This window comes from Anomaloglossus baeobatrachus, chromosome 1, assembly GCF_048569485.1.
Source record: "Anomaloglossus baeobatrachus isolate aAnoBae1 chromosome 1, aAnoBae1.hap1, whole genome shotgun sequence".
NCBI classification, from domain to species: Eukaryota; Metazoa; Chordata; class Amphibia; order Anura; family Aromobatidae; genus Anomaloglossus; species Anomaloglossus baeobatrachus.
Window position 1 is genome coordinate 676,697,468 of NC_134353.1, and position 13,500 is coordinate 676,710,967.

The following is a 13,500-nucleotide window of genomic DNA, read 5'->3' on the forward strand; positions in this document are numbered from 1 at the left end:
TGTGTGAAAATGGACATCACACATACCAGAGGCACGGATGTGTGAAGGAGGCCTAAAGGTGGAGAAATAGCCTTGGACAGGAACCAGCGTGTTCAATTTGAAAATATTTTTTCAGACACTTGGGGACCGGAGGAGAATTATGAATATTGGGGCTTGTAGCAATCGGATACGGATGGGAAATACACATTTAGCTTTCGGATTCCCAGTGGAACATACAAATTATTTCAGTACTGTGAGACATGCCTATGAGCTCAAAATTAATATCAGGCAACTAGATGATGCATCGCTTGCCAAGCCATATTTCGTATCTATATAAAGATAAAGTCATGATAAGAAACATGACCATGCTATCTTCCACCTGTGACCTCTGGGGCAAAGACATCCTCGAAATTAGGCTTTTATAATTTTCTAGAAACTGAAGCCACATCCCATGACCATCCCTATTTTGAATCACCAGAGGGGAGGTATGTGGGTGTAACGTGGGTGTAACGTGAGTTAATAAAAGCAAATGTCACATTATAATCAAGGTTTGATGCTAGAAGGTGCACTTCGGTGAAGAAATGATCCATATTTTTTATTAGGAGAACTTCCCTCCCCTAATATAAAGCCATTGCAGTGACATCAGATTTAGTCATTCTTTTGTTTATCCCTTTTATTTTATGTAATTGCATATACTGTTTTGCTTCATCCCCTTTGCAACACCTTTTGTATATTTTTGTAAACACTGCCTATCTTTCAGATTAAATACATAAGATTTAATAGCTTTGCTCTGCTTGCTCTAAAAACCTCACCTCTGAAGCCATATGCTACCTGTAACGGGAGTCCAATCAACCTGTATAAAAATTGGTGGTGGCAACTACTAGTTTTCTTGGATTATTGTGCAGCTGAACAGTGACTGTACTGAAATCATGTGTATATTATTATTATTATTATTATTATTATTAATAATTATTTATAGAGCACCATTAATTCCATGGTGCTGTACATGAGAAAGGGTTACATACAGAATACATACACAAGTTACAGTAGACAGACTAGTACAGAGGGAAGAGGGCCCTACCCTTGTGGGCTTACATTCTATAGGATTTTGGGGAGGAGACAGTAGGTGGGGTGTAGATCAGGCGGCAGCTCCGCACGATGGTCGGGCGGCAGCTTTGCACGGTGGTCGGGCGGCATCTCCGCACGGTGGTCTATACAGTATATATATATATATATATATAGATATATTCCATGAGTTGGAATAGGTCATATATATACAATATGTGCACTGATTTCCCCAATAACTGGCCTAGCAGTGCTGTTTGTGACAAAATGATAGCATCCGTGGGTATCATTGTGACCCCCCCCCCCCCACCTCCTCCCATCGGCTGTCTCCTTGACTCTGTTTTAAAAGTTTGAATAGTGTTTACAGCCAACTGAAGAACTGATGAGGATATTGGTTTTCTGCCGTTAATTTACTGTCTCTGATTACTTAGTAACGACATTACTGGTGCAGAATGTTCTGTCAGCGAGAGCGTGTTATATTTACCAGTCATTCGCTCTCTACTATTCAAGGCTGTTATACTCTCCTGATGTTTGCTGCTGTTGTAGTTTATGTTCAAGGACGCTCATCTTCTTTCTCCAGCTAGAAAAACATACTTAGTGCTTTGCTGCTAGCTTTAATAAACAGTAATGCACATGCACAATGCGTAAGCCTGGTACCCTGACACTGACATAAGCAATAAAGACATGGATCACTAAGACAAAATAAAATTCTATATACACATTTAAGAATCTGGATTCAGAGGAAACAACAGAAATATCTGCTGCGAAATAAATATATGGATGCTTTTGTTTCTATTATTGCAGTATTTATACAGTATCTACTGAAATACTGGAAATTGGTGTTTGTAAAGCAATACATATGTATCCATTAAAAAATAGTGGTATATGGGTCACATGAGAAGGCCAGACGCATTCATCAACATGCTATCTAGTAAAGGTGTGAATGTAACATCATTGTATTATAGAAACAGGTAATGTCTACACGTGACCCTTCTAAAAGAAATGTTTCCATATGCAGTATGCAAAGACTTGCTGGCCATGTACACAGTACTTGGTTTTTTAGAAAGCCCCATAAATAATGAATAGGGGAATGGTAGAAAATGTGCATTTACATTTTAGATGGGACTCTTAAAACTCTAGTTCCATAGCACTGTTCTTGGTCAATGGGGTCCCAGTGGTCATACTCTCCAGCAATCAGCAAGTTATGCCTTATCCAACGAATAGGGGATAACATACTACACTGTGTGCAGAATTATTAGGCAAATGAGTATTTTGATCACATGATACTTTTTATACATGTTGTCCTACTCCAAGCTGTATAGACTTGAGAACCAACTACCAATTAAGTAAATCAGGTGATGTGCATCTCTGTAATGAGGAGGGGTGTGGTGTAATGACATCAGCACCCTATATAAGGTGTGCTTACTTATTAGGCAACTTCCTTTCCTTTGGCAAAATGGGTCAGAAGAGAGATTTGACGGGCACTGAAAAGTCCAAAATTGTGAGATATCTTGCAGAGGGGTGCAGCAGTCTTGAAATTGCCACACTTTTGACGTTTGATCACCAAACAATCAAGCGTTTCATGGCAAATAGCCAACAAGGTCGTAAGAAGTGTGTTGGGCAAAAAAGGCGCAAAATAACTGCCCATGAATTGAGGAAAATCAAGCGTGAAACTGCCAAGATGCCATTTGCTACCAGTTTGGCCATATTTCAGAGCTGCAACATTACTGGAGTATCAAAAAGCACAAGGTGTGCCATACTCAGGGACATGGCCAAGGTAAGGAAGGCTGAAAAACGACCACCTTTGAACAAGAAACATAAGATAAAACGTCAAGGCTGAGCCAAGAAATATCTTGAGAATGATTTTTCAAAGGTTTTATCGACTGATGAAATGAGAGTGACTCTTGATGGGCCAGATGGATGGGCCAGAGGCTGGATCAGTAAAGGACAGAGAGCTCCACTCCGACTCAGACGCCAGCAAGGTGGAGGTGGGGTACTGGTATGGGCTGGTATCATCAAAGATGAACTTGTGGGACTTTTTTGGGTTGAGGATGGAGTGAAGCTCAACTCCCAGACCTACTGCCAGTTTCTGGAACACAACTTCTTCAAACAGTGATACAGGAAGAAGTTGGTATCGTTCAAGAAAAACATGATTTTCATGCAGGACAATGCTCCATCACATGCATCCAACTACTCAACAGCGTGGCTGGCCAGTAAAGGTCTAAAAGATGAAAAACTAATGACATGGCCGCCTTGTTCATCTGATCTGAACACCATAGAGAACCTGTGGTCCCTCATAAATTGTAAGATCTAAAGGGAGGGAAAACAGTACACTTCTCGGAACAGTGTCTGGGAAGCTGTGGTGGCTGCTGCATGCAATGTTGATTGTAAACAGATCAAGCAACTGACAGAATCTATGGATGGTAGGCTGTTGAGTGTCATCATAAAGAAAGGTGGCTATATTGGTCACTAATTTTTTGGGGTTTTGTTTTTGCATGTCAGAAATTTTTATTTTGTAAATTTTGTGCAGTTATATTGGTTTACCTGGTGAAAATAAACAAGTGAGATGGGAATATATTTGGTTTTTATTAAGTTGCCTAATAATTCTGCACAATAATAGTTACCTGCACAAACAGATATCCTCCTAAGATAGCCAAATCTAAAAAAAAACACTCGAACTTCCAAAAATATTAAGCTTTGATATTTATGAGTCTTTTGGGTTGATTGAGAACATAGTTGTTGATCAATAATAAAAAATCCTCTAAAATACAACTTGCCTAATAATTCTGCACACAGTATATTTTGGGAATAACCCTTTAAAGGAGTTCTCCTAGAAGGTGCCCAAAATGGCTGTTGTCACATATTTCAGGCTATAATGTGTCCTAGACAAGTATTACAATGGGCTGCATGAGGAAACACTTCTCCAGACAAATATCATTGGGATCCTAAACAAAGCGTCATCAGACAAGAAGTAGTGGCCAAAAAAATAATAGTAGTTAGATAGTGTAGTGAGGGAGGGAAAGGGATTTTTTGCATGAAGAAACGCTTCTCCAGACAGATATCTCTGAGGAAGTAGAGCAAGTTCATGTCAGAATGAGGGGCAGCATCGTGAATAAGCATAAGTGACCTCAGTCAGTCGAACAGGTTTACATACTCCTCTTCTAATGCAATTTAGTCCATTCTTCTCAGTCAGTCTGATAGGTTTACAGCAAAGCAATGAGACTGACTGAGCAGAACAGATTTACAACTGAGCAGGACTAAAGCAAGAGAAAAAAAGCCATTCTGCGTAGTCAGTCAAGGTGTTTTGTTTGCCTGCTTCAGCCCTGCTCTGTAACAAGTGGTAAACCTGTTATGGTGAGTGAGCAGATCAGGTATGCTCCTTCACGATGCTGCCATCAACCTGACAGGAACTTGTCTTAACATCGCTCAGAGACATGTGACTAGCAGTATTTCTTCAGGCCACGTGACTAGCAGTATTTCTTCAGGCAACCTGTCCTAATGTCTGGAATGGCTTGCAGCTTGAAATATGTGGTGGCGGCTGTTTTGCTTCATTTCAATTGCATTAGAACAAAAAAGCTTATCACAGTTTGTCCCGCTGCATGTACCCCATTAGTTTTAATTTGCAGGGGAACCTGACAACAATTACTTGATTTCCCTGTAATGCCTGCACCTGCAGAAAAAAAACCTATGCATTTCATGGCATCTATTGAAATAAATGGGTGTTCTGTGTAAGTCTTAAATCTGTTGTCTACTCCAGTGAGAGTCCCCTCAGTGCAGCATGGCACCTAAGCATCCAGCGCAGTTCAGAGACCAGTGCCGCCCTTGCAATTGATGTCACTTGCGGAGACGGTACTGGCCTCTGAACACTGCTTTGTACTCTGATAACATGGGTCTGCCAAAAAAAACATTTTCAAGAGCTGTTTTGGTTATTCTTTATTATTTGCTTATTGCTCTGTTTTTTGCCCTTCTGATCTGAGCAATCAACACAGACCGCACTGTCACTGTGCAAATAAAACAATGACAGTGTGCAGGGACACAGCAGGAATGAGAGCAGCCCCTGAAATGAGAGTCACTGATAACGCTTCCTTTCAGGGATGTGGCAGAGGCCATGGCAGTGACCACAGCCTCTGTCCTCTAATGACACTTCATTTAAGAATACCAGCATGCTCTCAAACTAAGTGTCATCAGACAGGAAGTAGAGAAAAAAAATTATAGCAGCTGGATATCGTAGCAAGGGAAGGATAGGAAATTTTGAATGCAGCAATATTAGAAATTAGTTTAGATTACAGCAATAAATAAACAGGGATTTAGTTGAAAATTTCTTCTGCCTTTGGGCCACCGTTTTAGGCCCGTTTCACATGTCAGTGAAAAACACTGATGTTTTTCACTGGCGTGTAAAACACGCACATGTCCCTGCGTGTGCCGTGAATCACGGCACACGTGGGTTGTCTAAGTGCAATCCGGGCTCCGTTCTCCGTGGCCCGTGATTGCACTTAGTAATCAACTCACCTGTGCCCGCTCCCGCTCTCCATGGTGCTGATCGCTCCCGCGGTGCAGCATCCGGCCGGCGCTGACCCCCGCAGCAGCTGCTTCCGGGTCGGCTGTGTCGCGCATCATGAATATGCATGACAATAATGAGCCGGCTCAGAAGCAGCAAGCTGCACGGGCTGCAGAGGACATCGCTGGACGCCGGGTGAGTTAAAATGTTCTTTATTTTAAAAGCACATTTTTTTCTGGCACGTGTTTCACGGACCACACCACTGCGTGGTCCGTGGAACATCAGTGATGCCAGAAAAAAATGGACATGTCTCCGTGCGGCAATCACGCACACGCGGGTACGCCACACGGAGACACGTGCAGTGAAAAATCAGTGAGCAGACCCATTCATTATAATGGGTCTGCGTATGTCAGTGATTCTGGTACGTTTTAAAAAAAGCACAAACGTCCCAGAATCACTGACGTGTGAAAGGGGCCTTAAGGGTACATTTGTTGTCCCAGGACCTTCTCATGTTTCAGACAAGACTACATCATCCTTTTTTTTCAAGTTTCAACTCAGAAAGTTAGAAGTTGCTTCTGTTATATGGCTCTTATGTGAGCTCTGTTTTAGGACATTTGTTGGCTGATTCTTTTACTGAATTGTTCTATTATAGGGGGCACAGAGGGTTAACTAGGTTTGGTTCAGGTAGGGGGGTGGGGGGCAAAACTTCTGTGTGGGCCCCTAAGCATGTAACCTTGATCAAAACTATGGTGGTGCACATTAATAGTGGATATATGAGAACCTCAGCAGATGACTGCGCTGTTACCAAAATATCTCTAGACAAAGATCAACACTGTTATTATTGCCATATGGTGACCGTATAGTGGTAGATACCAGTCGTGCAGATATTACAGTACAGTTACAGATAGTGACTTACAGCTGACATTCTTTCTGGTGAAGTCTTCACTTTTTCCGGCTTTTCCATCTGGCCAGGACAGACATGACAACTTCTCAAGCCACAACTCATCTGCAGAGATTACAACACAGACACGTATGACTTTTCACATATCTGAGTGTTTCCCATTTATCCCCAACCTGCGCAAACTTCTCATCCTGTTGATACCGCAATGCTGAGCCACTGCTGCCACATATGTAACTATTACTGTACCTACTATGTGGTTTTGTGTGCCCGCTGGATGGTAAGATAAACCTCTTTAATATATTAATACCCTGTGCAAGTAACCTAGAAAACAGTGTCCAGACACTTTTTTGCTGCAGTGCATTTCACACTTCCAGGCTGATCTACAGTCCAAATGTCACAATGCCAAGTTAATTCCGAATGTGTAAACCTGCTAAATCTGCAGGGGGTTGAATACTACTTGTAGGCACTGTATATTGGGAGATAAGAGGCCAGAGATTGTCACAAGAAATGTCTAACAAAAAAAAGACAAACTATGTATTCTAGCATACAATAATTATATGTCAAGGTTTTGTAGTAATCTTACCTAATTTCTATGCTTTCAGATGCCGATATTATTCCAGCCTTCGCCTCCCTCTTATGTATTCTCATCCGTACAGCCAGATAACAGTAGAGACAGAGTTTGACAATCCAATCTACGAGACTGGGGTATGTATACATCCATGTGCCAATCCTTTGGTTGGATACAATACCTATGCTCTGCCAACCACAGCCTTGCCTCTGTCTTTATTTGCAGAACACAGCTTTCATTAAGATAATTGGGATCTATTACCTAAATAAGGTCTCATATGGACTGATGTACAGATATAGCCTGTCTTTAACACACAAGAAAGAGATCATGATAATTCAGAATATTAACATTTAACACAACAAAAGTCATTGAACTTGCAAAGTTAGGTGTCGAGTTATACTTTTCTGCATAGGGAAATCTTGCTACATAAATGTATTTTTGTCATAAACTTATACTCCCTCAAATCATTTATTTGATAGCATTGCCCTTTAAAATAAAAGAAAGATGATCCCCTTAAGATCTCAAAGCAATGCTCCAGCATTGAGAAATCATGTTTTAAAGTTTTGTATGTATGTGTATGGAAGTGCATTAGGGCATCAGGATGAATTTACAGCTTCTCAGTCTCACACTGTATTCCCTGCCCTGTCAATCAACCAGAGGGGAGAGTCGCTACACAGGGATACAGTGTGAGGCTGAGGAGCTGTACTTAGCATCGTCATGCTCCAATGGCTTTCCCAACCAAATGCATACACACAAATTTCCAATGCTATTCTCGCTGCTGGGGAATCAATTTGGGTTCAAGAAGGGATCAACTTGATTATTTTTAAAGGGCTATACATTCATATAAATAGTTTAGTGGTGTAAGAGTTTCTAACAACTTCCTTTTAGGCCCCCTTCACACGTCTGTGAAAAAAACGATCAGTTTTTTCACGTACGTGTTAAAGGGGTGGTTTGCTCCCTGTGTACCGTGTTTGTGGCACATTCCTGTTCACCGTGTGTTATAGCTAATAACACATGGAGAACGTAAAGCCCCGCCTTACCTGTTTCTTCAGGAGCTGTCTGTGGTGCTGAATGACAGTGTCCGGCACAGGCCACGCCCCGCTGATGCTGCTTCCGGTCCCCAGTGAGGAAGATGCTGTGGAGACACGGGGCTCAGTGGGGTGCTCTTGTCCGCTGGCCCAGCCGCCTTTAGAAAGACAGTGTGGCTCAGGGCTGATCCTAACTAAACGCACGACCTCCTTAACCGTGGGCGGAACACTACTCAGACAACACAGGGTGAGGGAATCTCAATATTAAGACTTTATTGGATTCCTAAACAATTAACGTCACATAACACATAACCAGTAAAACACACAAATGTAACAGGCAACAGAGTCTCACCCTTCCGCTGGCTCACCAGGGATTTGAATGTCCGTGCTTCAGAGCTTCCAGGGCTACTTACTCCAATCCAGCAGCACCCCGCTTTTGGCGGGCACCCACCGAGAATGGAGTAACTCCAGATTTAGGAAGCTGGCTGAGGACTGCAAAGTCTGTAGCCAGGTGACTGGATTGTCCCAACCTAGGTTTCCTCCTTAAGTAGTCTCTGGTATGATGATATAATCCTGGCAGCCGGAGTCGAAATCCCTAGACTGTGGATATGGTCTCCAATCGGAACTGGAGTCCCTAGGTCGAAGCCATGTAGCCAAGTGATCCTCTAGTCGGAGCCAAAGTCCCTAGACTGAGTCCACAAGGTATCTTGGTCCTGATCCCCTAGCCAGCTCCTAAGAGCTTAGATTGGATCATGCACATCCATCCACCACTGGTGACTTAAAGAAATCCCTTTTATAGCCATAACCTTCCCTTAGGATAAACTGTGCCCTTATCGGATTGGTTGTACAAGGTTGCTTCTCTTATTGGATGAATTTCAAGCTGCATGGATAATGTTCATTTAATTGATGTGGATAGAAAGACTGAGGATATCTACATGTGGTCTGAAATGTACAGATTAGACAATGGCTACTAAGGTAATTTACATTAGATTAGCAATACACAACTACATTACAATGATTGCTCCGAAGGGTCTGGTCCCAAACAATAGTTTAGCAAACATGAGTTAACACACAAAAGAACAATACGTCTGGCTGAATTTTAAGAAACTTTAACCCATGCTAGGCACTGAGTGTCCATGTCGTCACAGACGCGTTGTTCAAATTCACTGGGGGACGGATGCAGGTGAGAGCCGCGGCAGAGACTGCAGGTATGGTGGAGGTGAGTTTGTGATTTTTTACAACGCCACGTGTGTTTCTCTGGCACGTGTCACGTGCACCCGCATCCACACTACTTCCGTGTGGTACGTGTGTGGGCCCGTGCTGCCTGAGAAACATGGACATGCATCCGTGTGGAGCACACGGCACACGTCTGCTCCACACGGAGGCATGGGCCTCTGGCAGAACACGTGCGTGCACATATACCCATTGATTTTAATGGGTATACGTGTGACCGTGTCTCCGGTACATACGGGCACGGACCTAGCACGTACCGGAGACACGGACATGTAAAGGGGGACTTAAAGTGTTTTTGCCATGATCGAAATACATTTTAATCAATAGATCTTGGAATAATAATAAGTTAAACAATTGGATGTGTTTAACAAAAAAATGACCCTGTGTTGAGATAATCTTATGTGCCCCTGCTATGTACTGTGTAATGGCTGTGTTTGACTGTACAGGGTCATGGTCTGATCATACCACATCTCGTGGGCAGGGGAGAACGCCAAATAGAGTATACAGACTTTACAGCACGGGATCATAGCTTATTCTTTTTGTGAGGTAAAATATTTCACTGCCTGTTTTAATTGCAATGTTTTACCTCAAAGAAAGAATAATTTGTGATCACATGCTGTAATATCTAAACTTCCTTCCCTGCCCAGGAGATATGGTATGATCAGGCAATGTCCCTGTATGGTCAGACACGGCCATTACACCGTACGTAACAGGGGCACATTTACATTTTTTGTTAATCACATCCAATTGTGAAAACTTTTATTATTCCAAAATCTATTGATTAAAATTACCTTTGTGGGAAAACCCCTTTAACACTAGAACTACTGGACTCATCACACCTATATAGAAATACATAGTGCAAAGTAGTCAAAATGACTACCTCAGTAGTTCTAGTGTTAAGTGATTCCATATCTATATGGCATCACTTACTAATATGGGAATACCCTTTTGAATTTTTTTATTTTTTTTTAAATTATGATGTAGATTGTACATTGTTTTCTCTTAAATCTTTGTTGGAGGATATGCTATAAATGTATATTAGATGTAGGTTCCACCATTTGGGCATCACACACTACTTCCAGTGAATTGGGGGTCAGAATCAACATTTAATTTTTTGGGTAGAGTGGTCGGTAAGAAAGAACTTCTTATTTCTGTGTTAGATGACCTCTCTCTGCCAGCTGCTGTTAAAGTATTATATGAAATACATTTTCTGATCCTATGAACATACAAAAATCTATCTTTAAGCCTTTTGTTTAGCTTCTCTCTGGCAATGAGGGTGTCATACTCATGCGCTTAAAATAAACAAGTTTTTGTGATAATGTCCCAGTGCCAGTACATATTCAGTATGATTCTTCTTTTCTTTCAGGAAACGAGAGAATATGAAGTTTCAATATAGAAACTTGGAGTTTGACATGAATGAAAGCGCCGGACACCTTCAAGATGTCAGTTCTGCAACATGAAAGAACTTCTCAGTGCTAAATCCAGAGACTATGTGGAGTTAAAATGAACCTTTTAGTATTTTAGTTGTATTTCCTTTTGACTCTTTCTTGAAGATTTCCATCTCTGTATTTATAACATTTACATTTAGGAGACTAGATATGTTTTTAGGAAACACTGTTATGTTGCAGGGGCCAAGAAAAAAACTTATGTCAGAACAAGGACAACTAATGCTCCCGGGATTATTCTAACATAAATCTAGCAAAACTGCAGTGCTAACAAAGCGATAGCCCTCAGCTTCTCAGGATTTGCTTCAAGTCTTGAGGATTTGTATCCTTTGCTTAATTTGTGCTATAGAACTAACTGGAAACAAAAAAAAGATATTAGCAAACTTTGTGGCGCCTTTTATGCACTTTATAGAATTGCACATGAAAGCAAAATTCGTTAAGGATGAAAAGGGAGACACGTTCAAACATTTTTGTAGAAAATACCCAAAAGCTGAGATGTAATGAGGCATAAAAAGGAGCAAAATGAATAATTTAGGATGTCATAACAAGCCTATTGACGTAATCCAGAAGCTTACAAATTGCTGATCCCTAAAAATAATTTTTATAAACTATTATGCACCTATCATTAATTCAGCGGTCTGCTTCCCAACAGCACCACGCATTATTGTTCTAATACCCTCCCCCCAAAGAGCTTTATTTTACCCAGACACTTAAAAGAAAACAAAACAGCTATTTCTGTCTACATTTTTGTCTTTCTGGTATCTTTTTTTCTTTAAATAACTGGACTATGTCTGTTGTGAAATTTGTGAGATATTTCCTACAAGTAATCCATTTTGTTCAAGGTAGTCCATGAAAATGCCAGAGCTCGTATATGTCCTACAAATCCAAATTACTACAGCAGAGAAATGTAGACAAAAAGATCATTTATAAAATGTGTAATCATGCTAATAATATCAGTCAAAATCCCATAAAATTCAGAAGAGTTCCTAAAAATAAAATATTGATATTTGACCTTGAAGTGAAATAACTTGACCTTGATGTAAAAGTATTATATAATCATAATAGCGCAGTTGTGTGCAACATCAACTTTGTACTATTTGAATTTAAAAATTTGGTAAATGTGGAAAAATGGACAAGAAAAATTGTGAAAGGCAAATGGTTCACACATGGCCGTTTCATGCAGTTTTTCTTTTTTACTAAATTCATAATTAGATCATACAGACAGAAAATTATTGAGAAAATACTTAAATTGCTCCTTTTTGGAGCCATTGCTGGTTTGGCCAAAAATATGGGTTGTCAGAGTCCGTACAAGAAGGCAGCAGAACATAAAATGCAATACACATATCTATATCTATATATTTCAACAACCTTTGATCTATATCTTTGTTACTCCTATATTCGCAGTTAAAGGAGTTATCTGGCACCGCTCACATCTATACTAGACATTATGACCCCAGTCACTTACCAGGTATCATGCACATGCCCAGGTAATTAGAATAGGACACATTCACACTACCTGCCAATCGTACGTGTGTCTCAGTAGGTATGTGGGGTCATAACATTATAGCTACCGCTCACCTCCGATGTGGAAGAAACAGACTTAATGGATTTGGCTTAACTACAAATTTTTTAAGATATGTATACACAGTGTTTTTTTGATGTGTTTGATGTGAGCAGGTCAACTCATAAAAATGCATGAAAAATCGCTCAGGCATACTTGAAAGGCTATTCCTGTTCATTTCTATTGTAAAACCACTTTGCTGTCCATATGATCAGTCTTTCTATATTAAGCATTTTTCTTCTACTTCAGGTTTTGAAAAACAACTGGTGGGAAAAATATGCTGTCACTATTTTGAGCTTCAAACTAGTATTGTGGTGACTGCAAAAAATGCTTCAGGAAACAAAAAAAGCTGTTAAAAAAAGCTCAACAATGGGTATTTGCACATGTTATCTTTTATTAACCGGTGCAGCCACCTAGTTTTCCAGATGAAGTCACTTTAGGAAAATGCCCTCATTTTTACACTGTCTCTGTCATGAGCATCTTTTGTTCTCTGCTTAAGTATGGAAAGTAGGAGACTTCCACTACACTTAGCATGTCACTTCTTTTATCAGCTTCAAGATTTCCAAACCCTAAAACCGTTAAAAGAAGTAACATAACACAGAACAGAACAACTACAAGTGCATCTCAATAAATTATATCATCAAAAAATTAATTTATTTCAGTAATTCTCTACAAAAAGGGAAACACATATTATATAGAGTCATTACAAACAGCATGATCTATTTCAAGTGCTTATTTCTGTTAATGTTGATGATTATGGCTTACAGCCAATAAAACCCAAAAGCCATTATCTCAGAAATTTAGAATAATTACCACAAAACACCTGCAAAGGCTTCCTAAGCGTTTAAAATGGTCCCTTAGTCTGATTCAGTAGGCTACACAATCTTGGGGAAGACTGCTGACTTGACATGTCCAGAAGGCAGTCATTGACACACCGCACAAGGAGGGTAAGCCACCAAAGGTCTTTGCTAAAGAAGCTGGCTGTTCAAAGAGTGCTGTATTCAAGCATATTAATGGAAAGTTGACTGGAAGGAAAAAGTGTGGGAGAAAAAGGTGCACAAGCAACTGGGATAACTGCAGCCTTGATAGGATTGTTAAGAAAAGGCCATCCAAAAATTTATGGGAGATTCACAAGGAGTGGACTGCTGCTGGAGTCAGTGCTTCAAGAGCCACCACACACAGATGTCTCCAGAACATGGGCTACAACTGTGGCATTTCTTAT

The 13,500-nt window shown here is 40.5% G+C and overlaps 1 protein-coding gene across 3 annotated transcripts in view; it reads left to right on the forward strand.

Annotated features, from left to right (window-relative positions):
• Positions 1-12,973, forward strand: part of SEZ6L (seizure related 6 homolog like) — a 720,622-nt gene extending 707,649 nt beyond the window's left edge. For all 3 annotated transcript variants that reach the window (XM_075320063.1, XM_075320062.1, XM_075320061.1), the window contains 2 exons: positions 7,046-7,148; positions 10,639-12,973. In XM_075320063.1, the coding sequence (XP_075176178.1) occupies positions 7,046-7,148; positions 10,639-10,668 (133 nt within the window). In that variant the 3' untranslated portion in view covers positions 10,669-12,973. The remainder of the gene's footprint in view (positions 1-7,045; positions 7,149-10,638) is intronic.
• The last annotated feature ends 527 nt before the right edge of the window (positions 12,974-13,500 follow it).